The sequence below is a fragment of the Phocoena sinus genome, chromosome X (genome assembly GCF_008692025.1).
Source record: "Phocoena sinus isolate mPhoSin1 chromosome X, mPhoSin1.pri, whole genome shotgun sequence".
NCBI lineage: Eukaryota > Metazoa > Chordata > Mammalia > Artiodactyla > Phocoenidae > Phocoena > Phocoena sinus.
Genome location: NC_045784.1, coordinates 9,767,136 through 9,793,031, shown reverse-complemented (window position 1 = coordinate 9,793,031; position 25,896 = coordinate 9,767,136). Strand labels below are relative to the sequence as shown.

General features: G+C 43.0%; 1 protein-coding gene across 1 annotated transcript in view; it reads right to left on the bottom strand.

The window, feature by feature from the left end:
- The window catches only part of FRMPD4 (FERM and PDZ domain containing 4), a 182,009-nt gene that overhangs the window by 91,563 nt on the left and 64,550 nt on the right, over positions 1 to 25,896 (bottom strand). Inside the window, exons 2-3 of the mRNA XM_032619955.1 lie at positions 6,425 to 6,585; positions 1,849 to 1,951 (exon numbers count right to left, since the gene is read on the bottom strand). Of these exons, the coding sequence (XP_032475846.1) occupies positions 1,849 to 1,951; positions 6,425 to 6,585 (264 nt within the window). The remainder of the gene's footprint in view (positions 1 to 1,848; positions 1,952 to 6,424; positions 6,586 to 25,896) is intronic.

The window sequence follows — 25,896 nt, the reverse complement described above, 5'->3', positions numbered from 1 at the left end:
CCACAAGCTGTTGTCTGCTCTCCCTTCTTTTAATTGGTTCATCTATCCAACAAATCTTCATTGAGCTCCATTACATAAAAAGTCCAATAGAGACTTCTGTTTACAGAGATGCCATTTTCTTCCACAGTGCATTAAACCAGAAGGGAAAATCTCCTTTGGAAAAAAAATCTGTCTAAATGCCCTGGAAGGATGGCTAGGACATGATCACATGCTTAGATGGCTTTTTCTCCGTTTCTGTCCTGCAGCCAGCAATTCAGTCACAGCAAACACAAACAGAGATAGTTTATTTCTTCTGTCATCCTCTGAGCACAGAAATCAATAGGACTGATCACAGAAGCGTGCGCCTAGGGGACAACACGATGACCGTGCAACCTGTCGTCAGCCCCCGCATGGCGCTCCAGGATGCAAGCCCACATAAGGCTCAGAGCCCGCCCGCACGAGGTGGGTGTCAGCGGGAACACCCACACGCATCTCACACGCATCTCAAGAGAGAAGAGGTTCCAGTGGGTCACACTGCAGCTCCCTCCCAAGGGCACAAAATGCGGCATCGCTCCTGACCCTTGTGTTCCTGGTCCCCAGGAAGAATGGCGGTGAGTGCCCCCGGGTGCCCAACACGAGGCGCAGGGCCCGCTCCCATGTGGGAACTTCCTTTAGAGATTTGGATGCCCCAATGAGGACAGGCACTTCGCCAGCCAGCTGCGAGGGCTCCACTCTCTGGAGCCTACACTAAAGTAGGGTGACCAGGCCCACCATCCGGGGGCGGAGGGCCGTCTCAGGATGTGGGCCCTTCGCTGCTAAAACTGGGACGGTCGGTTACCCTGGAAGTAGGCCTTCTCTATTTCTATTTCTCTGTCTTCTCACCCTTGTCCCAGTTCTTCCCAGGAGGTGTGACCATCCAGCACTTCAGTGTAAAGCAGAAGCTGAACTAGGCTTGGGAAAGCAACTTTCTCCAGAAAACCCCAGAAATACTCTACTTTTTGCCTTTCTCAGGGTACAGAGGTACCTTTTGTTATGAGAGAGCATAAATGTTCGAAGATCCCCTTCTCGGTTTGAAGTGTTCTGAGAGCCTTAACTTCTGATTCCACCTCGCCTCAAAAGATCCATTTATAAAAGACAGATGTCACGCAAGCCAGTCAGTATCCCCCAGTGCCCGCAGCATGAGGGGGTCCACTCATCTAACAGACACAGCTTCATTTGGAAAACTTCTAAAGACCCCTTTTGTCCTAAATTCACCATGGGAGTATAACTCTGGTGGGCTTCGAAGAAGATTCTTGACCAATATTTTAACATCACATAAAATACATTTCTGGCGCCCCCGTAAGAATATCACATAACAAATGATGTACATCTACGCTGAAACTAAACCAATAAACCAAGCACATTTTCAAAACTGTCCTACTTTTGACCTAATGATCCTTTTTCCTTTGTTGAAGATTTCAAAATTCAGTAATCAATCAGTCAAGTATGAAAAATCGGTGAACTGTATGTTTGTGTATCCATGGGATTATGTTTAGAAAAGTACTGCATGCTGATCTCCTTGATTATGGAATATCAATGTGTTAGTAATTTTGGAAGGAAACCAAAACGCAACCCTTGGATAGAGCAATGGAAATAGGACTGTTTCATTCAGCCTATGTACCCCGAATGTTAACAGAGCGGGCAAGTACGTGTCTCTGTTTACTTAGCCTGGTTTTTTACATTAGAGGGCAGTGCCAACAGCACTTTCAAGATGAACGTGTCAGCTGGTGTTTCTGCCCCGAAGTGGCCCATGGGAAGCCCTTCCTCTGTGGGGTGAGGTCTCAGAGCTGCACAGCCACCGGACGGGGCCCCAGTGAGTGAGTCGCCTACCTGACCAGGTCGATGACCCGTTCCCTCGGCGCGGCACTAACCGGCTCGTCGTTGATCATTACAATCTGATCTCCCGGGATCAGCTTGCCTTCGGAGGGGCCACCTGGAGACAAATGAGAGTGAAGAGCAGGTGAGAAGACAGACCACTGGTCATCCATCCATCTGTAGCCTCCTCTCCCTGTCATGATTCCTTGTGAGCAATGGGTGCTCTCAGCAAAAACAAAACCCACCCAGAGAATGGGTGTTCTCTCCATCGTCCTTCTCCACACTAGATAGAACCGGGAAGGGGCGAGCTTTGCAGAAGCTCCTGGGGCCCAGGCTGCACCCTGGCCAATGACATCAGAAGCTCCGGAGGTAGGACTCAGGTATCAACATTCCCCTCAAACTTCTCAGGTAAGGCTGAGACTGGCAGTGCTTCCCATACTTTAACAGGCTTATGAATCAATCACCTGGGACCCTGTTGCCCTGCAGACCGATTCTGTAGGTGAGGAGGGGTGCGGGGTAACATAATGTATGTCTCACAAGATCCCAGGGGCTGCTGAGGCTGCCAGCCAGCTGACCACACCCTGAGTATCGGGACCCTTAGAAGAAGGTATTCCCCCGACAGGTAGCCAGAGTTGCGACCACCTGAGCACACCTGGATTTGAACACAGTTGCATTTACTTACTCTGTACAACCAGGGAAATGGCACTCTGTGGTGGCCCGTAAGGCAGCTGAACACGAGGGTGCTAGGAAGGACTTGTAGGATTGGGTCTTGACTTACATGCTTGGGGAGGAGGGTTCAAGAAAGTGGGGCTTTGCTCTCAGCAAGTGCGGGTAATTCTATCATGAGCATTTTAATAATTCTTGCCTAAAAGGTGGGAGGAAGGAAGCTGGCATTGGTAAAGAAGCAGCAGTCCCCTGTGTCAGCTAGGAGATGAGGGCGTTGGTCATTTCTGTGATTTGGACTGTGCTGGGATGTTTGTGGCGGGGCTCACGTGTGACCACAGAGGACTCATGTTTTTGTCTTGATCCGTCACAGCCTCTTCCAAATGTTCTTCCAAGGAGGAGGTAGAGAACGAATATTTGTTGAGCATGTATTGTGTACCAGGCAACAGGCTAAGTGTTCTAACTAGTAACCTCTCTAAATGCTATAATCCTTTCCATATAATGACATAGCTGAGGCTCACAAAGGGGAAAGAATTGCCTGGAAGGGTTGAACTGGATGTCAGCTTAGGTGTGTGGACACTTCCTAGTTCAAGGTGGCCAACATCTCTTTTGAACTGGCTCCTATAACTCAAAAACTGGTCACTGCCAGGTCTCTTGACACATAAAGACACAGCTGCATGAAGCACACATCTGTATTAAATAAGACCTAAAAACAAATGCTTCGATAATATGGATTACCTTCACATGTCTAATGGAATTACTCCCCAGATACTGATCTGGTGCTATATGGTACTGGGATTTTAATTTTATTTCCAGAGGTCTATCTGGGTAAGAGGCACAGCTGAAATGTTATCTTTCAAATATTATCACTTTTACTTCATTTAGTAATTGAAACGAACACTTCACAGCCAGAATATGGAACTCATATTCATTTCAAGATGAGGGAACTGAGATTCAGTGTTTGCACACATAAGGAATTCTGAAAATCACTTGAGGGAGTTTTGATGACGATTGGATTACATATGAGCAATGACTCAAATTCAGTCAGAGAAATGGTTAGACGTCAGATGCTGGTCAAATACAGAAAAATGTCTGAACTAACTGTTTGGAGAGTGACGTTAACTAGTCCTCTGATGAGAAAACCATGTGCAGATGAACAGGGTTTAGTCTTACATTTGACCTATGCTTCTGATCAAATGGAAATACTCTCGTTTGAGCAAGAATTATGGGAGGAAGCAACACACAGTTCCTTCCAGAACATGAAACAGGGGCACACTTCAGAGAACGCTCATGCCCTTTACTCTGAAAGCTGTCTTGTCTACTATAGAAAAATCTGGTCTTACCATTGGAATCACTTATCATTGGAATCACTCAGTAGAGTCATTTTATGATAGACACAGTTTATGTGACCAGCATTTTCACTCATAAACATGACTGAAAACAGTGCTCTTTGACCTTAGTTTGCACTTTTTCTATTCTTCTCAAAATTGTCGAACAGTAGGTGAGAGAGTCTGACTCTGAGGAAAGTTGAGGGCAAGGAAGGGAAAAGGATGAAGGAATAGTAACGCGATAAATACAAGAAAGCGAAAAACCAGACCCAAATCTCTAGTTAGCTCTGGGGAGGACATACACTTTGGAGAATCCCATAACCAGAGATGTTAAAGTGTCCCAGTGTTACAAAACTGCACGCTAAATGGGACACCATTTAGGAAAAAAATATGTGTACGCACACATATACATATATATACATGTAATACATTATATGTATATGAGATACATACTATATGCAAATGTATGCGTGAAACTGTCTACTATATATATGCTCTCTCTATATATGTTAATAATGGTTAACTCTCAGTAGTAGAAACTCAGGTGATTTTTTAAAAAACTCTATCCTCTATACTGTCTACATTGTTTCTTTTTTTCAGGAAAGCATATGGATTATTTCATTATTATAACAAACAACAAATCTCTTTTATTTTTGAGAATAAAATTCTCAGTTGCATTGAGTTCAACAACTATGATCTATAGCTAATGAAATAAAAAGCTCAGCAGACAAAGTAAGAAGTTGTGTGGTGAGGCAGTGGTAGGAGTGAACAGGGAACTTACGCTTTTCTGCACAAGCCTAAAGGCGTTGACTGTATTTGCAGTGCTTGCCCTCGGGCAGAGCGTGTCAAAATGAGGAAAAATGGAATCAACTTTAATAATCTATACTAGCTCACTAGGTGGCTTTCATTTCCCTTAACTGACAGACTCAACTGGCCAAATATTTTAGAGTTTAATAATAATAATAATAATAAACATTCCTGGACTAAGTATGTACCTGGCACCCTTCCAATGCATTTCATTCCCTCCCTTAGCCCTAGAAGGTAGACACTATGATCCTCATTATCCAAAGGATATAGAGAAGTTACATCAAACTGAAATGTAGGGGAGTTATCACGGAAGCTAAAAAAAACCTAATAAGGAGCAGAGGCAGGATTCAAGTCCATCAAACCCAGGGGGTCTGACGCCATATTCTGCGCTCTTGACTACAGCGTTTTATTTTTGAACTCTGTTACTGATTTGCAAAATCCCAGAGAAAGACAGCATAGAAGGTACTTTCCTTTTGTCTGAAAAGAAATCCAGTACAAGTCCATTAAAATAAGTATATAAATACATATAATAAATAAATATTAGAGCACTGTTTCTGGAAGGCAAAGGGGCCCATGTCAGGCAACGGCATCACAGTCCACTATATTCAGCTGCGCTGATGGTGGAACATCTATATACTGAGAATGACTGAGAACAAGTACATTAATTATCTGACCGTATGGTAGAATTTAAGAGATGTGCCACACAATGTATCAGTCAGCATTTACTGTATAACAAGACACCCCCAAAACCCAGTAGGGTTTCCTCTCACGCTTATGGGTCTTTCGAATGACTGTGGATTGGCTGATCAAGGGCAGGCTTGGCTGGGCAGTTGTGCTGTACACTGAAGGTCAGCCTGTACTTAGCTCTAGACTGCAGGCTGGTTGCCCCACGTGTTCATTTTGGGGCTCGGGTTGTGAAGGGGTAACAGCCACTTCAGGGAAACTCTTCTTATGGCCGTGGCAGAAACCCAAGAAACGAGCTCAACTCCACAAGCATATTACAAGCCTTTGCTTATGTCATCTTTGCTAATATGCCATTGGCCAAAGTCAGTCCCCTGGTCCAGCCCAACAGCAATGGGGTGGCGAAATACATTCTGCCTCTAGTGGAAAGGGAGGGGAGCACATCTTTGCAAAAGAATCCAACCACCTCAATGATCTAAATCAGTGGTTTCCAACCCCCGGGCTGCAGACTGGTACCGGTCCGCGGCCTGTAGGGAACCGGGCCACACAGTAGGAGGTGAGTGGCAGGCTAGCGAGTGAAGCTTCATCTGCCGCTCCCCACTGCTCCCCGTCGCTTGCATTACCGCCTGAAGCATGGCTTACATGACTGCCTGAACCATGCCCCCGCCCCGTCGTGGAAAAACGGCCTTCCAGGAAACCAGTCCCCGGTGCCAAAAAGGTTGGGGACCGCTGATCTAAATCCTAGAGAAACTTAAACACAACCTTCTGCTTTTTCACTAAGGAGTTCGTCGGGAGCTTACTGACAACAGCACCGTGCCTGCCTCTTAACGTGTGCATTCAGACATTAAGAAGTGGGTCATTTCCATGGTTACAAATGATGGATCAGTGTTTTCCTAAGTCTGGCGATATGATGGATTAGGAAGTTTAAAACCTCGTTTGCAGAGCCATTTCTGTCCCTCTGGTGGTCTGGCTCTATCCAGGTGATGGGAAAACTCAATTAGACTCCACAGCCTGAAACAGAACAGTATGAAGCTTGTGAAATGGAACAGTGGTCATGCTGGCAGGGGGTGGTGGATGGTCCCAGAGACCGAGCCTTGGGGTTGCATGCTTACCTGGTGTTACTGAGCGGACGACCACTGGCTTTTCACTCCCTGCCACGAAACCAAACCCCAGCACGGGGTCCCTCCTCATCTCCACCCTCCGAGGAGCCGGAGGGATGATCTGGCAGCTCTCCAACCGAGGGTCGTCAAATGGGATTGCCTGTGTCATGTGACTGTGGGAAAAGCACATAGGAGAGAAACTCGGCATCAGTGTACGTGTTTGGCAATGGCCTGGCGACCGCATCCTCTCTAGTTGTAAAACCTTCTCTTCTCTGTTTGGTAGAGTGTGGGGAGACCCACTGTCATGCTTCCTTCTTCTTTCAAGGAAGAAGGCAGAATGGCTGCCTTCTTCCTTGAAAACTCTAGGCCCACTTCTGCTTGAGGCCTTTGTACTGGCTGTTCCCCCAACCTGAAATGCTTGTCCTGCAGATGTGTGTATGGCCCACCCTCACTTCTCTCAAGTCTTTGCTCAAATGTGAGCTTCTGAAAGAGGACTATCCTGGCCACATGCTTTAAAATCGCAGCCTTGCCTCCCCACAGCCAGATCCCTTCACCCTCTTCTACTTTTTTTTTCCCCATAGAACTAATCACTTGCTAACGAGCTGTGGAACCTACTTATTTTGATGCGTATTTTCATTGTTCTGCTCTCCATACTAGAAGGTAAGCTCTGTGATGGCAAGGAATTTTGTTTCATTCACTGATTTATCCCAGGTGCCTAGAACAGTGCCTGGCACGTAGTGGATTCTCAATAAATGATTGAATCAAACAGAGAAAAAGATATTTCTTTGTGGAAAACTATCAAATTATAACTGATGTGCTGAGAAAGAACCTCAGAGGGTTCTGGGCATTTAGTGGGTAACGCATACGGCTTTGGGCTCCAGTGAAATTGAAGTGATGGGGATCGTTTTGGTGGCAACAGGTTATCCTGGTGTCAAATACAGTCCCCGTTTCCAAAGAAGCTGAAGAACTAACTCTTGGCATTTCTGTTCCAGAGAGACTTTCAAATGATTTAAATGAATCTTTTTGTTAACACTTAAACTTCGGAAGTCTTATCGACAATCCAAACTTGAAAAATGTACAGCATTCCAAAATTTTCAAAATGCTTCCCGAATAGCTCATTTGATCCACAAAACAACCTTGAGAACGAAGCGCGGAGCAGGTATTATTATCTGCGTTTTGCCAAGGAGGAAACTGAGATCAAAACAGTGGCTTATTGTTACTCAGGGCCCATGGTTGGTATGCCAGAGAGTTGGGTTGAAAACCAACTTCGGTGACTCTTAATGAAGTCTTCACTCATGCACATCATCCAGGCAGACTTCTTTGGGGGAAGAGTTATTAGTTTGAACACTAGAAATCTCCTTAAATACGTAAGCCAAGATTATTTCAATGACACGGCCTTAATTCAATTTTTTTCCCACTAACCTTCTTCAATAAGTAAAAGAAGATCATTTTAAAATACCTTGAAAGATGCTACCCCATATGCCATCTGGACAACATATTGTTCAAATGTAATGAAGAAGGACAGAGAAGGAGGAATCCTATTGTCCTCCAGTGTAATGAGTAAGAGTTAAGAAAAATCATTGAAAACCCGCTAAATCTGTCCTTTTGGCATATATCGCTGGATAGGAAAATAAAAGTTTAAAATCCCTTTGAAACAGAAAGGAAGGAAATGCCTTTTAGATTTAGCAGTTTGTGATCTGGAACACTAGGAAAAAGAGAAGTGTTAGTTGCTAAGGAACCCGTTGTGTGCCACGTGCTAACACTCATCTGTTACCTTATTTCATCTTCACAGCCGCTGAGATAGACGGAGTTTGACCCCGCCCACCTCCTCTTTGTAAATGCCCAGAGAGGAAGAATAACTGGGCCAAGGTCAAACGCTTCTCAGGTGTAAGCCAGGTGCGATTCACACCAGGTCTTCTGATTCTGTGTCACGTGCTTGACCAGCTACATAATTTGCAAGGACAGTACAAAATGAGAATGCAGGGGCCCTCCTTCCAACATGATTAAGAACTTCAAGACGGCAGAAGGTGAAACCCAGCCCAGGGCCTTCTGTGACTGCATGGGTCACAAGCCCATGAAGCTGGCCTTGGTAGGGTGCTATCCCCAATGTCTCACCACCATTCTAGAAACATCCAGGTTCAGAGTGGTGGTGTTATAGGGCCAAAAGGGCAGGGGCTGTCTTCTGTGAAATTGTAGACGTTTGTCTGGACCCAGAGAGTAGACATGGCTACCATGGTGGCACATGCACTTGGGACCAAGGGAGGTGGGCAGACCTCAGGTGGGCAGAAGGTCACATGGAGAGGCCTGGCAGTCTGAAGGAAAGAATTCAAAACCCTGATTAAACCAGCAGAACCTATGTAGGGTGAGCCCCAGCGTCCAGGGTAGGAGCTGCGGATGGGGCCCTGGGCGGGAGGGACTGAGACACAGGGAACAGGTGGGGAAGTCAGGGCTGGGAACTAGGACACCAGGAGGACCTCTCATACTCCTACAGCGGGCCCTGCTGCGCGGAACTTGACCTTCCACATTGATCTCTCACAGGCCTAAAACAGGCCCAAAACAGGCCCGGCTGTGTATGCCTGAGAGAGAGTGGGGCTACCTGGGGGGTCGTGGACACTGTTCTGTTCTCTTGTCTCCTCTGTAAAACGGCTCCATCTCAGAGTGTAACAGAGAAGAACAAACTGACTCCATGTTGGATCTATTCCTTCAGCTCTAACCGTTGTGCTCTGTTGTCTGTGCTTAGTCATGCTGTCTCTGCACCTTTGTAAAAGAATGCTGCCTACAGCCTGAAATATACAGGACAGCCCATTCTCAAGGCTCTGACCTTTAAAGGTACAACACTTTCCCATTTATATACAGATTAAAAGTTGCAGAACAGAAAACAACAAATGCCTTGTTGGAGGTTTACAGGAACATTGTGACCAGACCAATATAAGAACAAAGGATTCTCACACCACACCAAGAAGTTTGCAATAATCAGACGCACCCCCTCCGCCTTTCGTACAGAAGAATTCTAACTCAAGTAAGATAGTCCTTTGGGACAGTAGTCCACCATCTCCTCGGTCTGCTGGCTTTCCAGATAAAGTCGCTACTCCTTGCTCCAACAACTCCTCTCTTGATCTACTGGCCTGTCGTGTGGTGAGCAGTGCGAGCTTGGACTCAGTAACAAGAGTGTGCTGTACTCTAGCTACATTTGGAAATGAGTCTCTCCTTTTATTCCCCAGAGGGAACAAAGGAAAAAAGGGAGGGGAAATCCACATTTTTTTGGCCCTGTGCTCTGAGTTTGCACCAGAATCCAGAGAAGCCATTCTGAATGATGAAGGTTGTAGAGGTGACGTGACTTGCTAATGGTAGTGGGAATTGCATTACAGAGAATCAAACTCTGGCTGGCATAACTCTCAATTCCAACTGTAGAGCCGGACTAGGGAAGATGAGTCCCCATGCTGCTGCCAGTACTGTGAAAAGCTTCTAGTAGTGGTTCCCAAACTTTACTGCATATTAGAATCACCTGGAGAGCTTTAAAAAGCCCTGATGCCCAGGTTTCATCCCAGACCAATCACATGAGACTATCTAGGGGTGGAAGCCAGGATCAATTTTTTAAAAATTAATTTATTTACTTTAGGCTGCATTGCGTCTTCATTGCTGCGCGCGGGCTTTCTCTAGTTGCAACAAGCCAGGGCTTCTCACTGTGGTGGCTTCTCTTGTTGCAGAGCATAGGCTCTAGGAGTGAGGGCTTCAGTAGTCGTGGCACGCGGGCTTCTGTAGTTGTGGCTCGTGGGCTCTAGAGCACAGGCTCAGTAGTTGTGGCACACGGGCTTAGTTGCTCCGCAGCATGTGGGATCTTCCTGGACCAGGGCTCAAACCCGTGTCCCCTGCATTGGTAGGCGGATTCTTAACCACTGCGCCACCAGGGAGGCCCCTGGATCAATTTTTTAAAAAGACTTCCCAGGTGATTCCAAAGTGCAGCAATGTTTGGGGATCATTCACCTGCCCAGGGAAGAGTGTGTTCTAGTGCCTTCTGGACAACAGGAAAAGGGGACTTGACTGATGTCCCTGACTACCTCCCCTAGCATCCATTGCAAATGTAAGTTAAAATATTCAAAGCATCTCTAGATAGATTATCCTCTTTCCACTACATGATAAAGTAAGGGTCTCCAATTTTTAATTCATCATTCACTTAATGAGTATTACAATATTATTTTATTAATACATGACATTTATTAAACACTAACTTCAGGCTAAGCCTTTTTTGAGATGCTTTCCATATGTTAGTTCATTTAACTCTCCAAAACAACTCTATAATGCATTCATTTATTCATTTAGTCAACAAATGTTTATTGAATCCCCACTGGCTTCTCAGTTCTGGGGGTACAACAGGAACGAAAGCAGAATAAAAAAATAAAATATTCACTCCAGTGTGCAGACACAGGGAATAACCTAATAAATTGGTAAAACATATGGCATATCAGGTATTTTAAGTACTAAGGAGAAATACAATGCAGGGAGGAAGGCTGGAGAGCTGCCAGGCGAGGGTACTGTGAGATCATGCTAGGGGTCAGGAAATGTCTGGGGGGGAGGGGCATTTCGGCAGTGCAAAGGTCCTGTGGTGAGCTATGCCTGTGAGAGCATGCCTAAGGGACGGCCGGGCAGCCGGTGGTGGGGGGAGGGTGGAGACAGTGAGGGGAGTGGTAAAGAAGTGATGATGGGCTGAAGATGACACAGGCTCTTAGAAGGACTTTGTGTTTTGTTGTGAGTGAAACAGGAAGCTGTTTGAAGGTTCTGAGTGGAGAAGTGATGTGATAGATGCCATACTGAGAACAGACAGTAGGGAGCACGGGTAAGCAGGGACGGCATTTCAGGGCCCACTGCATCAATCCTGACAAAATATCATGGTGGCTTGGACCAGGGTGAGGGCAGATATGGCAAGAAATCATTGGGCTTTTAACATATTTGGAAGCCACTCTGACAGAGCAGGGGTGGGACTCCTACTCTGGAACCTTCTTCCTGCACACACAGGACGGTCCCAGGGAGATGGACCTTTAAGCACATTATCTAATGCAAGTCCCATGTCTCGATGGATCCAAATTGCAGGAGACATTTTCTCTGGAGCTAATGCTTCACGGTTTGTACAGGAAACACACAAATGCCCAGGTATGGGGCCAACACGAGAACTGGTGTGGTAGTCTGGAATGAGACTGTGGAGCCAGACTCTCTGGGTTTGAATCCTGGTCCCACCACTTCCCAGCAGTGTGATGTGGACAAATAACTTCATCATCCTGCACCTCAGTTTCCTCAGAATAAAATGTCAAGCAGGCAGCAAACTCTCTGGCATGTAAGAAGCACTCAAAAAGCATTAGCTGTTATTTTCATCTCTTGAGGGCAATGAACAGAAAGGCATATGTTTCAGACATTATGAACCCATTCAACCTTAAAATATGAAGACAAACTCAACGTTTCAATTGCCTATAGCCCACTCTCGGTGAGATGCCTCACAAATCCCAGGTAAGCTCTGAGACTTCAATCTGAAGAATCACGTCAAATTCAATGACACAGGAAACGCAAATAGATATTGATACGCACGAGGCAAAACAGTACCAGAATACAGAAGAATAAAATCTAGGCTTCTCTAGCGACTGAATCACGGGTAGTAAGTTTTCCTCCGCCATGTTTCAAAGACTATTAAGTGACCTTGGAGTCTAGGGCTGGGGAATGAGCCCGGGTCATGGGGCAAGTGAGAAGCACTAAATCCCTTTTAGGGCGTGAGACCCAGGAGCAGGCCCTTTCACCTCAGGTGCTGCCGTCCTCTGTGTCAACAGAGAATCTGCCCTTGGTCCATATCACTTTCCCACCCCAACAGGTTTGAGACTTACAAGCACGTGCGTATGATGTGGTCGCTGCCTGTTCTAATATTTTCTTTTTTGTTTATGGTTTTTTAATTCTTTTTGTTTTGCTTGCACTTTGAGGATAACCTTCCAATGGCATTATCATATTCTTGCTAAACAGGTTATATTTTCAGAATACATTATCTAAAAATAATCAATCCCTGTCTCTTTTCCAGTAAGAAAGGATCCACACTAAAATGTTCCCCCATGAAACATCATTCTGTTCTTTGTGTTAGGCAAGTACCTTTTGGCTCTCTCCTTGCAATATTTTTTATAAACATTTGAGTACTTTTATAATGAGCTGAAAAAGCAACATTTTTTTACCTGCTGAACATGCTTCAGTGAATTCTGATGCTGAGCCTTGAAGAATACAGCTGATGAGCTATACAAACTTTCAGCCCCTGCCCCAACCTTCTCCAACAAACACACACAGATCGGCCAGAAATCTCTGACCTAAAAATCCAGAGTGCATTAATTGAGATGGAAAATGTGTCCATTGAGATCGAATGAGCAATCTTGCTATTTCTGAAAGATTCATTTCAAAAGGAATGATGGGAATCCTGCTGCCTAACTCCCCACGACAAAAGGAAAGGGCTTTCTTTGAACTCTGGGAGGCTTTCTTCCTCAGCAGAAATAAAAGACTGATACATCCAATGTATCACAAAGAATTACTTTAGCTAGTAAAATGTGCCCTGTAAGAAAACGTAAAGTAATTTCAGTTTACCATGCACTCATTAGAGCCAGTGAGGTCCTTTTTTGGAATATGTGCTGAGTAGAAAGATTCTGGAAGGAAGAACCAAGTTTAGAAGCCATTCCCTTTGGTGTAGAGTTAAAGAATCTAGGAAGATGGTGGCAGGTGGGACCCCTGGGTAGTTAAGACTGGAATGAAAAGGAGTATAAATAAACATACATGCCTCAGTTCTGCTTGAGAAGGTCATTGTTGGTGTGACCTTTCAGGGATGGGCAGCTGTGATTCCATGAGAGCATTAAGCATCAATATATAATATTCTCATCTTGGTAGCCCTGGTGTGAGTTGCAGACTGAGTTATTCTTCATTTGCTCCCCAGGATGTGATTTGCCACTGGACGCCACACTGCTTTTCAGTGCCTTCCCACTGGACACAGTACGTACTTCTCCACCCCTTGACTCTGCTAACATCTCGTTGCCCAAAGCATGTGACATGGCTGAGGCCAGATGTGACAAGCAAAACACACTTGTTTAGCTGGGCACGAGCTCTTGCTTTTCTCTTGTCACCATGAGAAGACCTTCCCAAGGCAGCTGCCACCCTTTCAGCTTGGGCTCTGGAATGGACACATGTAGAACAGACCAGAGCCGGCAACTCAGTGAGGAGCCAAGTGGAGCAGAGCTGTCCAGCACCTCAACCTAGATGAGCCAGCTGAACGAGGGGTAACAAATGATGATTGTTTCATAACACTGAATTTGGGGGATGTTTGTTATGCACCAAAAGCTCACTCATACAATCTGTAATTAGTGTTTTCAGTAGTACTTAAAAACCCTGAAATGCCACATCCCCAAAGGATTCTCTCTACCACCCCTATTCTCTACACCATTTATGGTTAAATGTGCTACATTTTACAAAAACACTATCGACACTTCCAAAGGAAACTTCTCCCCTTATTATCCCAGTTGACATGGCAGCCACAGGCACCTCATGATCCATTCTTCATGACTTTCTCATATCTCTGAACTGGACTTAGGTAGTCGTGGCTCCCAAGCCAACAATTCATAAGCCCTGTTGTGGCCTGTGAAGGGGCTTAATAAGGCTCTGGACTTCCCTGGTGGCGCAGTGGTTAAGAATCCACCTGCCAACGCAGGGGACACGGGTTTGAGCCCTGGGCCAAGAAGATCCCGCATGCCGCGGAGCAACTAAGCCCACGAGCCACAACTACTGAGCCCGCGTGCCACAACTACTGAAGCCCACGTGCCTAGAGCCTGTGCTCCGCAACAAGAGAAGCCACGGCAATGAGAAGCCCCCGCACCGCAACGAAGAGTACCCCGTGCTCGCAGCAGCTAGAGAAAGCCCACGCACAGCAACGAAGACCCAACGCAGCCAAAAATAAATAAATAAATTTATTTAAAAAGAAAGAAAGACTCTGAGCAAAAGTGCTGTGCAAGGCAAACTAGAGTTCCCCAGAATAAGAATTTAAGTAGGAAGGAAAAGAAAGCAGAAGTGTGAATCACTGAGCTTGATAGGTCACAACTGAGAGGGACTATGAGGTAGATTAGAAACCCCAAGATTGGTTTCAAGCAAGTCAAAATTACGATGATGTGTGTGGCAAAATAACATATTGAAAAGAATTTTTGCTTTGTTCTCATTGAGCTTCTTCCTCTCCCAGGTCTAGTAAGATAGGCTTCGTTCAGTCCCTTGCCTCAGGGAAGATGCATTTACCAGGGCCCAGAGAAAAAGCTGATGGCAGAAAGCCTCTCTCCTGACTTGTTTCATGAAAATCTGAGCAACTTGGCCTAGGAGTCAAGGGCAGAGGACCCCTGTGAGGTGGCAGCAAGTTCAGGAGAGAGAGCTTGGTGGTAAGTCTAGCAAAGCACCAAGATGCATAGGCTGAGCCTAAAGAAATGGTAAAGTCAGTGAACTTCAGGGGACCGTGCAGGCTCAGACGCCGGTATCTTAGGACTGAAGGACACAAAGGCCTGTTTGAATTTCTGTTCTGCAGATATTCCGGGGACTTCTGAATATTCGACATGATTATATTCCAATTGCCAAACAGCAGAAATGTAATACGATGACACTCACACACGAGTTTAAGGGTAGGATTTACATTGGCTCTGTGAGAAAACAGAAACTATGAGTAAACAGCGTCTTTGAAGGAAAGGAGAAAGGGTAGTTGGAAGAGAAATCATACTGTGGAGTGACGTCACGCAAGGAGATCCAGGAAGTCCTGCTAATGAGGGTCCTGAAGCTTCTCTGAATCTGGAACTACCTCCTAGAGCTGCTTCCCATGAGGCTAGGAGGCTCAGCCATGCGGCATTTCCATTCTCATATGTCCATGAGATTCCATCTCTCTTAGGATCTACAGTACGTATTTTTATACTCAACTCCCCCCTTCCCCCTCCCCGCTCCTTTTTTTTTTTTTTTTTAACAAATCCCAGCAAGCCTCTGTCCTTTAGGATCAAAAGAGCCCAACCAAATCCCACCAGTGAAGATGAGTTAAATTTAATATAAACAGAGATAACTGGACATGATGTGTTTCCAGGTCACACAACACAGTGAGTCTCAGGCTTTTTGCCTTCGCGAATATGCAGATTATGGGTTCAGAGGAACTTAACCTTCACTAATCAATTCCACAGGCCACTGTCAGTCAATTCCCACAACATGTCAGGAGCTTTTTTTTTTTTTTTTTTTTTTTTTACCCTCCTCTCCCCTCATCAGGAGCATTTAAAGACTTAAGAACTGTTTAGTCAAGCTTGGAAACCTACATAGTACTTAAAAGGCCAAGATAATCCGGAATGCTTAAACTTAGAAACCGCAAAATGTCTGGAGGAAACTTGTTAGAGAATTTTAGGAGGACTTGAAAGAAACGGAATTTTTCCTTAATGGGTAGACTAAATATGAAAATTTTCAGTTCTTTTCAAATTAATATATAGATTTAATGCCATCTAATAAAGGTATACCAACAGTCCTTTTAAGGAATCCAACAAAGAGAATTCTAAATTTTATATGATAATATAAAAGAACACTCTGAACAAGAACAACACTCTGGTTGTCGAGCCCTACAAGATACTGAGATACCGGGACAAACAGAAAAGTATCAAATGATGGAGTAGCAGCTGTGACTACGACAAAACAAGGTTCCACGGTAAATTTAGAGATGAATGCCCGCTTGAAAGAATTTAATGCAAGCTCTGGCACCAAAGAAAGTGAAGTGCTTTAGCATGTCAACAACACGGCTGCTTTTGAAACAAAACCATTAAAGTACAGTAGAGTGACTATGAAAATCTTTTGTCCTACACAGGGGTTGTTGGCTACCTGGTAACAATGAACTAAAAGTGTCGTCTCTTCAGAGTAAAGGAGATATTACAATAATGAATGAGAAAGTAACTTATTTTGTAAAAGAAACTTGGATTGTGGTAAGAATATTGGGAAACAGATGTTTGGAAATGATTCTACCATTCTGTGCTTGTTTTACTGAAAATTATGCAAATCTGTATCTATCAAAACAGCAGCCTTTGAAAACTTGAAAGTGAATTTTTCTAACCTGTTTTAAAAAACCTGCAAATAAAGCATTTCAGCGAACTGTGGACTCATTCGTTAAATATGATAAATGGCAACATCTTCCATTTGGTTTGTGAGAACAGTTGAAGGACATCAAGGAATATGGAAACCCTCCAGCTGAATTTCAACAAAATCCCTTGCATGGATGGAATTGAAAAACACTATTTCCTGATCTAATAAGCAAGTTGGTGAAACACTTCGTCCATTTGCCTCTTCATATGTTTCTGCAGTTCCCTTTTTCTCCAACGACAATGACTGAAACCAAGTAAAGAAATAAGATGAATTGCAACCAGACCTTCAAGATTTATCCATGAAGTGGTAAACCAAGATGCTCAAAAATAAATAAGCACCCTCAATAACTCTGCTGTCATTTAAAATATCATAATTGTTAATGCAGCAGTGATAGCAAAAATGTTTACAAGTGATTAAAATGTATATTTCACCTTCAACTCATTTTAACATCTATTCTTTACAGCCACATATGTTTTATATATATACAGTATGAATAAATGAATATATATTAAGGGGGCACGTGTTTAAAATTTTTACTAATAGGCATACAAAAGCACCAAATGTGGACATTTCTGTTCTGTATGATCTAGGGGGTTCCTGACTCAGGGTGTGGGCCCAAAGGATGCTTTATATACTCAAACATGATGGACAGAGTTGCTGAGATCACAAAGCTCATCACAACTCATGAAAAGTCCAGCTTTCACATTCAGAAACATTCAGTGGCATTTTCAGAAACCTAAAATTGAAGTTAGCGTGCTGCTTATGGGAAACGGTGCCTTTCCATCCTGCTTATCTGATCCTACCCCAGCCACCAAGATGAGACAGTGGCCCCAGGTTTGAGTGACTAAGGGACAGACAAATTGATGGTTCTTACATGTGCTCTTGCTTTGGGCTCCACTAGATTGAACCCTCTGGGGTTTGGAAATCCAACCACCACAAATCTAAGATTTCATGGATATCTGTTGCTTACAGAGCATAAAATATTGCATGGCTGGGCAGACTTTTTCTTCTTGATTGACTACCCTTTTTTTTTTTTTTTTTGACCTATAGGAAAATATATATATATATATATATTTTTTTTTTTTTTTTTTTTTTTTTATGCGTTACGCGGGCCTCTCACTGTTGTGGCCTCTCCCGTTGCGGAGGACAGGCTCCGGACGCGCAGGCTCAGCGGCCATGGCTCACGGGCCCAGCCGCTCCGCGGCATGTGGGATCTTCCCGGACCGGGGCACGAACCCGTGTCCCCTGCATCGGCAGGCGGACTCTCAACCACTGCGCCACCAGGGAAGCCCGGAAAATATATTTTTGAACAAAAGACTTGATAACGATGAGCAAAGCCTTTCTCTTTAGGTCTGAGAGTTTTTCTCCATCAAATTGGATTCTACGCATATTTTAGTGCAGTACTTGGAGAGGGGAGGGGGGAAGACAAAGGAGGTGTCCTCCCCATCCCAAGGGGCTGTTGTACATCCCTGTGATCTACACATATTCTTTGAAAATTTATATTATAATTTTATACTTAGAAAGTGAAAACGATCCCATGGTTCTTATAAATTCAAACTGTAAGAGCGTGTGTTACAGGAACCCTGATGTAAGATAATATTTTAAAACATGAATTGATCTTTATAAAAGAGGTATTTTTAGAGAGACGATTAGGCGCGCTTTATAAATTTCATGATCTTCTGATCTTTACACAAAAGATTTCAAAAAGTGATTAAGTGGTAAGGGCTCACTTTGACGACTAAGAACTTCTGATGGAAGTTAAATGGCATTGGTAAGGAAATCACAGTATCAAAGATTTAAGATAACAGTCCTGTGTTAATTAAAAACTTGTGATCTCTTAATCTCTTCTTCATTAAAATAATTATTCCTACCCCCTACCTAGAGTATTTAGTTTTCTTAGACATAAAACTACATAACTGGGCTTCCCTGGTGGTGCAGTGGTTGAGAGTCCACCTGCCGATGCAGGGGACACGGGTTCGTGCCCCGGTCCGGGAAGATCCCACATGCCGCGGAGCGGCTGGGCCCGTGAGCCATGGCCGCTGAGCCTGCGCGTCCGGAGCCTGTGCTCCGCAACGGGAGAGGCCACAACAGTGAGAGGCCCGCGTACCGCAAAAACAAAAAACAAAAAACAAACAAAAAAAACTACATAACTGCCCAAGGTTACACATCTTTTCTGTTTTGGGTTGGTTTTGTTTGCTTACGTTTCCCTTGTTCTAAGCCCCATAACAAAAGAACTGAACCTCACTTCCGCACCCCCTAGATCCACGCCTGGCTCCTTTTCTACGTGTCCTGTGTGCTGGGAGCTTTGATCCTGTAGGTGACAACATGTGGGTCCGCTGCCCTCTGGCTTCCATTGGGTTCAACCAATGGGAGGTGCTGGCAGGGGAATGTGAGGTGAGGAGGAGAAAGAGATCAGGGTATTTCATCCCCCTCCTCCGTCCTTGGTTTGGTGCAGGTCTGAAGTGACTTCACCCACTCTGATTACCGTTGCAGTCACATCAGGCCCCTTGCACGGCTCCAAGGCTCAGCATGCTCCACGCCAGGCCCCTTGAGCCCAGTGGTGCTAACGGGTCCCAGCTGCTGCTAGGCCCTGGGTGCCTTCATGGGACTTGTTGGTTTCCTTGTCTGAGCCCACACTCATCCATTTCCTGCCAGAGCCAGGCACCGTGCCTCACTCTTCCATGAAGCAACCTTGTAAGTCCCAGGAAACAAACCCTGCCCCTTGGACGGCACAGATGGAGTCTCCTTGAGCTGGCCTCCAGAGAAAAACATAATTCTAGCCTCTTTTTTGATTCTTAGCCAAGACATAATAAATACGTCTGCTTTGAGAGCAGCATTGAGATCAATTATCCAACTAATATTTATTTATAATGCATCAACCATACTTAAATTTACACCAATGGTTCTCAAAAACAAACAAAAACCCTCCCCAAAATACCTATGAAAAAAACATTTCTTTCCGAATGAAACATATTTTCCACATATAAACCTTTAAAGACAGTGAAGACTTTGAATTCATGTACTGACCACTGTGGAATCCATTTCTATTTGCCTAATTTAAATGAGATGCGAACTCTTTTTATCTTAATTGAGGAATGCTTTCTTTGTCTCTCTGTCAAAGTATTCTGAGTAAACTTTTATCTTTGGTTGACATTACATACAGTCAAATTTGCAAGAAGAGAATATCACTGAATTTGAGAGCTGGATGAGATCTTGGCTAATGCTTTTATGTTTTAGAAGAGCTGATATGCTCATTTGAAGATTTCGTGTACCATTTTCTTTCAAGTTGGCAGAAACTGAGTTTTCAAATTCAGTCAAAACCAGTCCCTTTTGTTATTTATGGTGGATCAAATGTATCGACCATTTATTCAACAACTATTTAATAAAAGCTTTCTATCTGCCTGGTGCCCAGGATGTGGCTATGTTTTAGATCAACAAGCTTATATTATAGTTCAGGTATCGGCAAACAACAGCCCATGAGCCAAATGTGATCTCTGCCTGCTTTTGTAAATAAAGTTTTATTGGAACACAGCCACACCCATTTATTTATGCACTGCAGCTGTTTCCACGGTATAATGACAGAGTTCAGTACTTATGACAGAGACTGGCCCACAAAGTCTAAAATATTTACTATCTGGTCCTTTTCAGAAAAAAATTGTTAACCCCTCTTCTAATGGAAGGACTGATACAATAAAAATCAAATAAACATGAACTATTTCACATACTGTCACGGGCTGGTAGTTTTTATGAAGAAAAATACAGCAGGATAGAGAGTGAAAGAGGGAGTGGATTGTTTTAACAAGATGGGAGTGGAGGCCTCTCTAAGGAGGCTATTTTTGAGATCTGAATGAAGTGAGAAACTAAGCTGGGGGGATACCCATGAGAAAAACATCCCAGGCAGAATAAACAGATGTATAACGACCTTGAGAGAGGAGTCTCTAGGCCATTGTTTTAATCAGGCACTCGTTCCTTTATTCAAGGAAGCTTTAGTGAGCGTCAGCTTACTGTGAAGTTCTCCTTGGTTCTATGCCTTCAGAGAAATTCCCTACCCTCAAAGAAACTCCAAACCCCTAAGAGGTGCCAGATACATAAACATCTGAGTATAACAGATTGCTAGAGGCAAATGTGATGGAAGGGTTCACCCCATACTGTGAGGGTACAAACCGTGGGGGTCATCAGTCTAACCCAAGGGCAGTGAATGGGGACCAGGAAGGACTTCACACACAAGATGCCTATGACATGAGTCTAGAGATGTGAAGCGGTAACTACCAAAGGGAAGGGAGTTATACTCCAGTCCAAGGGAAGAGTAAGCAAAGCCATAGAGGCATAAAAGAAACTGGTGTTGGGACAACTGTAAGTGTTGCTTGTTGGGTAATGGGGCAGAGTGTTTAGGAGAGAGCACAGTATCGAGGAGAAAGGAGGTTAGAGAGGAAAACTAGTAGCAGAGTTGGAATGCTGTCCAATATCAGCCATACACCCTTTATGTACACAAGAGCACATCCTTCCTGGAAAGGTCAGAGGCTCTAAAATCTATCACATGATTAGGATCTAGTATGCAATGAGTTGAGGGAATAAAAATCCTGAAATTCTCTCCATATTCTAGAAGACGAAGAGTAGGATATCTTAGAGAATAAGGTAAACATAGTCCTTAAATATTAACTTGAACCCACATATTATTAATTTTATTTATGAATCAGACTATTATTCATTTTGAAGGTTACAGTTCAAAGGACCACAGAGTTTAAAACAGAACCCAGACTGATAAATTTTTCCAGTCATGCTTTCAGTTTTAGCAAATGAGATACAATAAATCAAGGATCTATTAGGGCTTGTATAAATTAACATCCAAAATAGATTCCACTAATTCATGATCAAATTTATCCTTCAAGGACTCAGTAATATTTGTCAGTACCACCACTGAAAACCATTTCAACTAGTCTTTCATCCAGTTCATCTACTCAGAGAGATTTTTGTCCGTGTTTGATGATGAATTTAGCGCCTGCCAGATGCTTATTGACTGTGCCTTGTGAATCTAATTGTAGGATCTAAAAGGGCAAAATGTTTGTCAGTTTCCTTAAAGCTGCAAAATCCCTCCAGCTAGGCTGGTAATCAATTACATTAATTGAGTTCAATTCAATGTGTTTAAGAGATGACTTTTATGTTAATGACACTCTAATGTGTCAGAGGCAATAACAGTCAAGTCACATCCTTGGGTTGACTGAGATGCTGAGCAGAGCCTGTAGCTCTCAATCTCGCCTCTCACCATCAACTCCAGATATGCATTATTCCCAAGAACACTCAACCTTAGATTGAGATTTACTGCTGATTAAAAATTTAAAAGACTGGTAATCTAGGCAGGTAGCCACATAATAAACATTCGGAATCATATGCTCTGTTTGGCAATAATCAATATGAACAGTGTGAGATCTGGGTGAGTGTAAGTTAATGGGAATTGAATTCGGGAGAAGGCTATAGAGTACTTCAAATACCACTAGGGAAATTTCCGGAGAATTCATTGGTACAACCACATTAGAAAACAATTTAGCAGTAAGCCCAAGCTTTTTTATTCTCAACCCTGACTTCTGAGCTATTGGGTATGACCCAGGCGCATGGATCTTCAGATCATGTCAATGGTCCTTCCATGACATTTGTTAGGTAGTCCTGTGGTTTCAAGAGAGCACTCCAGCTAGACTAGAAGTGCTGGTGAGCAAGTTCAACCTCAGGGAAAAGCGCTGGGAGGAAACCAGAGTATTTCATTGCTCAGACCCCATTCAAGCAGGGAAGGCCTTCCATTTCAGCAGGTGGAAGACAACAGTCACTGAGAGTAGAATGATCATTATCTTCCAAGAGAATCAATTTCCCACCACCTGTCTCCATTTGGAAACAAAAACATTAAAGTTAAAATAATTAAAGAAAGTGTAACAATGTTCTGATATTTTCCATGATATCTACTTTGATGCTATTTACTTAAAAATATTTTAGTTTTTGGACCCAACTTAGATGATAACCTAAATCATACTTTAAAATCTAACATTACACAGGAATCTGTGTTTTTAAAAGACACTCCAGGTGATTCTGGTGCACGGTTTAGGATTACACTTTGAAAAGCCCCTGGCTTGGGGCTTCCCTGGTGGCGCAGTGGTTCAGAACCCGCCTGCCAATGCAGGGGACAAGGGTTTGAGCCCTGGTCCGGAAGATCCCACATGCTGCAGATCAACTAAGCCCATGCGCCACAACTACTGAGCCTGTGCTCTAGAGCCCGTAAGCCACAACTACTGAGCCCGTGTGCCACAACTACTGAAGCCTGTGCACCTAGAGCCCGTGCTCCAAAACAAGAGAAGCCACCGCAATGAGAAGCCTGTGCACTGCAAAGAAGAGAAGCCCCCGCTCGCCGCAACTAGAGAAAGCCCACGTGCAGCAACAAAGACCCAATGCAACCAAAATAAATAAATAAATAAATAAAAATTAATTTAAAAGTAAATAAATAAATGAAAAGCCCTGGCTTAGTGGGAGACATCCAGGAAGAGAGCTCAAGAGATGAAACAGCCAGCCAACCTCCATATATCTTGTACCTTGCAGCTCCCCACTCACTGGTGGGAATGCTGGCCTCTGTTATATTATCTTGATTCCCAGTGACTTTCTTGAGAATCTGAGTTCCCAGATGGAGAAGCATTTACGGGAGGCAATAGCAATTCTTGGTGACAAACAATCTGATGGCTTGAACAGACATTTGCCATTATGTGGGTATGAATCCAGACCTCTGTCAAGGACTGGAAAACATACAGATTAGAGGCATATGTTTTAAAATTCTTCTGTTGCACTGTTGATAACTGATGTACTAACATCTTGTGGACAAAGGAAACAGCTCTTCATTGCTTTATTTTAATTTCCTGTGTTGTTCCCACACAGACTGGAGCTGCTGGGACTTGGGAACGTTCCTACCTGAACAACTGGAGTCCAAGCCAAGTTCACTTTATAGACCTTTTGCTGTGGCCATTTGCCTTTGCCTTTTGTCTCACTAAGAGAACTTCTGGGAAAATTTTACTTCATTTTATGTTGTTAGATTCATTGGAATAAGCTCAAAATATCTCAGGCTTTCAGAGGCCATGCATGCTTAATGGCATATTGAAATTTTTAAAGAGCTCAATTATTTTCCAGAATAATTCATATGTGTCAGCAGTATCCATTTTACCAGATGCAGATTTCTTATGATCATAAGTGACGTTTAACAAAATATGGAACATAGGCATTTTCAATGACACATATTTAGCAATTTTATGCATGCCTAATTGTCACAATAGTATCCATTTAATTCAATTTAACTGAAAACTACTTTCAACCTTTATTAATGTGACACTTATTCTCTGAGCCACACAAGCCAGAAAGAAATCAAAGACCCAGGATAAAACTCTGGGAGATTTTGCCCCAATCCCTCTCTGCTTTTAAAAAAGGGCATTAAAACTTTATGCTCTTCTCTCTTCCTCGCAAGTGGTTTCCATTCTCTTCAATAATTTACATTTATTTATCTAACTTTTAAGTCATATTTTTAAAATCAGGCACCGTGCTAGGCCCTGAAGAAGACAACCAGTACCATTACAGCAGCAGGTGCTGCTAACATGCACTGAGCTTGCCAAACACCGTTCTCGATTATATATATGTATTAGCACATTTATTTTCACAACAAACCTACTAGATGTGCAGTATTCTTATCAATCATAGTTGAGGACACTGAGGAACAGAGCAGTAACATTTAAGCTATGAAAGTACTAAAAGAAAATACTAAAGAACACATTTAGAGTTGGGGTAGGAAGGGCATTTCTAAGTAAAAATGTGAAATCTAGAAGCTACAGAGGAAAAGACAAACAGGTTCAACTACATTGTAATTTAAAAAGGTAAAAACATAAGCAAATTTATAAGACAATGCACTGGAAGAAAACATTTGCAACATATAGGACAGAAAAATATATAATATACATAATAGAAAAAGAGCTTGTACAATTCAAAAAGAAAAGATAATAACCTAATTTAAAAAACTGGTGAAGTATATGAACAGGCACATAGATAAAAATAATGTAAACAGCCAATAAGGTTCTGAAAGACACTCATTATCACCAATAAATGCAAAGTAAAATAAATATATACCACTTTTTTCCCCCCTGAAGTAAACTGTAAGGTGGTACAACCTGTTTCTGAAGGGCCATCATAAGCTTTCAAAATTTAAATGCATATAATATGTGTCTTAGCAATCTCATTTCTAGGTCTGTATCCTATACGGTAACTGGGTAGAGCTATGTGCCCAAGGATATGCACTACAGCACTTTACTGGGGAGAAAAAATAGAAACACGAGAATAAAGGAGTTCTCTTGGAAATTGAATATGTAATTTTATAGTCAATTCAATAGAAAGCTTGAAGGATGAATTTTTAAAAAAAATCTTACAGAAAATTGAACAAAATGACAAAGTGTTGGAAATAGAAGAGAGAAGAAAAAAATTACAGATGATCAATTCAGAAGATCCAATATACGAATGATAAGAATTTCGAAAATAGGTGTTAACTCTTCTCTAAATGTTAAAAAAAAAAAAAGAAATTCCAAAATAGCAAGGACAAATGGGAGAAAGGAATTATCGAATAAATGAATCTGAATAGTTCATTTAGCCTGAGAGCCCTTAGCCTGACAATAAAAGCACCTTCACACCTGGATGCATCACAATGAAATTTTAATATACCAAGGATAAAAATATTATCTTTAGAGCCACAGAGAGAAAAGACACATTGAGGATAATGGGATGAGAAGCAGATCATTATCTGACTGCAGGACTGGAGGCGTGAAGGCAATGTAACTTGACTTAAATCTTGTGGGAAAATCATTTTCAACCTAGATTTCTATGTCAAGTGAGAAGGCAAAATAAAGATATTTCCAGACATGCTAAGATTTAGGAAGTTTACTTCCCACACATCTTTTCTAAGCAAGTTATCTGAAGATGTGCTCCAACAAAATTGAGGGAGAGAAAGACATGGGATCAAGGAAACCATGGCTGCTACATGGGATAAGAAAGAAGAAAAGTCACAGAATGACGTTCTGTAATGGCCTAGGAAGTCACCAATTCAGATTAGAGCAGGAGGAGAAACTGAGGAAGGAGTTGAATGGGAAAGAAGGTGGTTTCAGAGATTTGACTCTACTCTTGAGAAGGACAAAGTATTTAAGGCAGGACATGCAAGGGGGGAAATGAAAAAAAGTCAGAGACTGCTAGAAAAACAAAAAATTGTAAAATAGTTGCAATATAACCAGCAATAATTAGCTAAACAATGAATAATCTTTTCTTAGTAATAAAAATTAAAACTC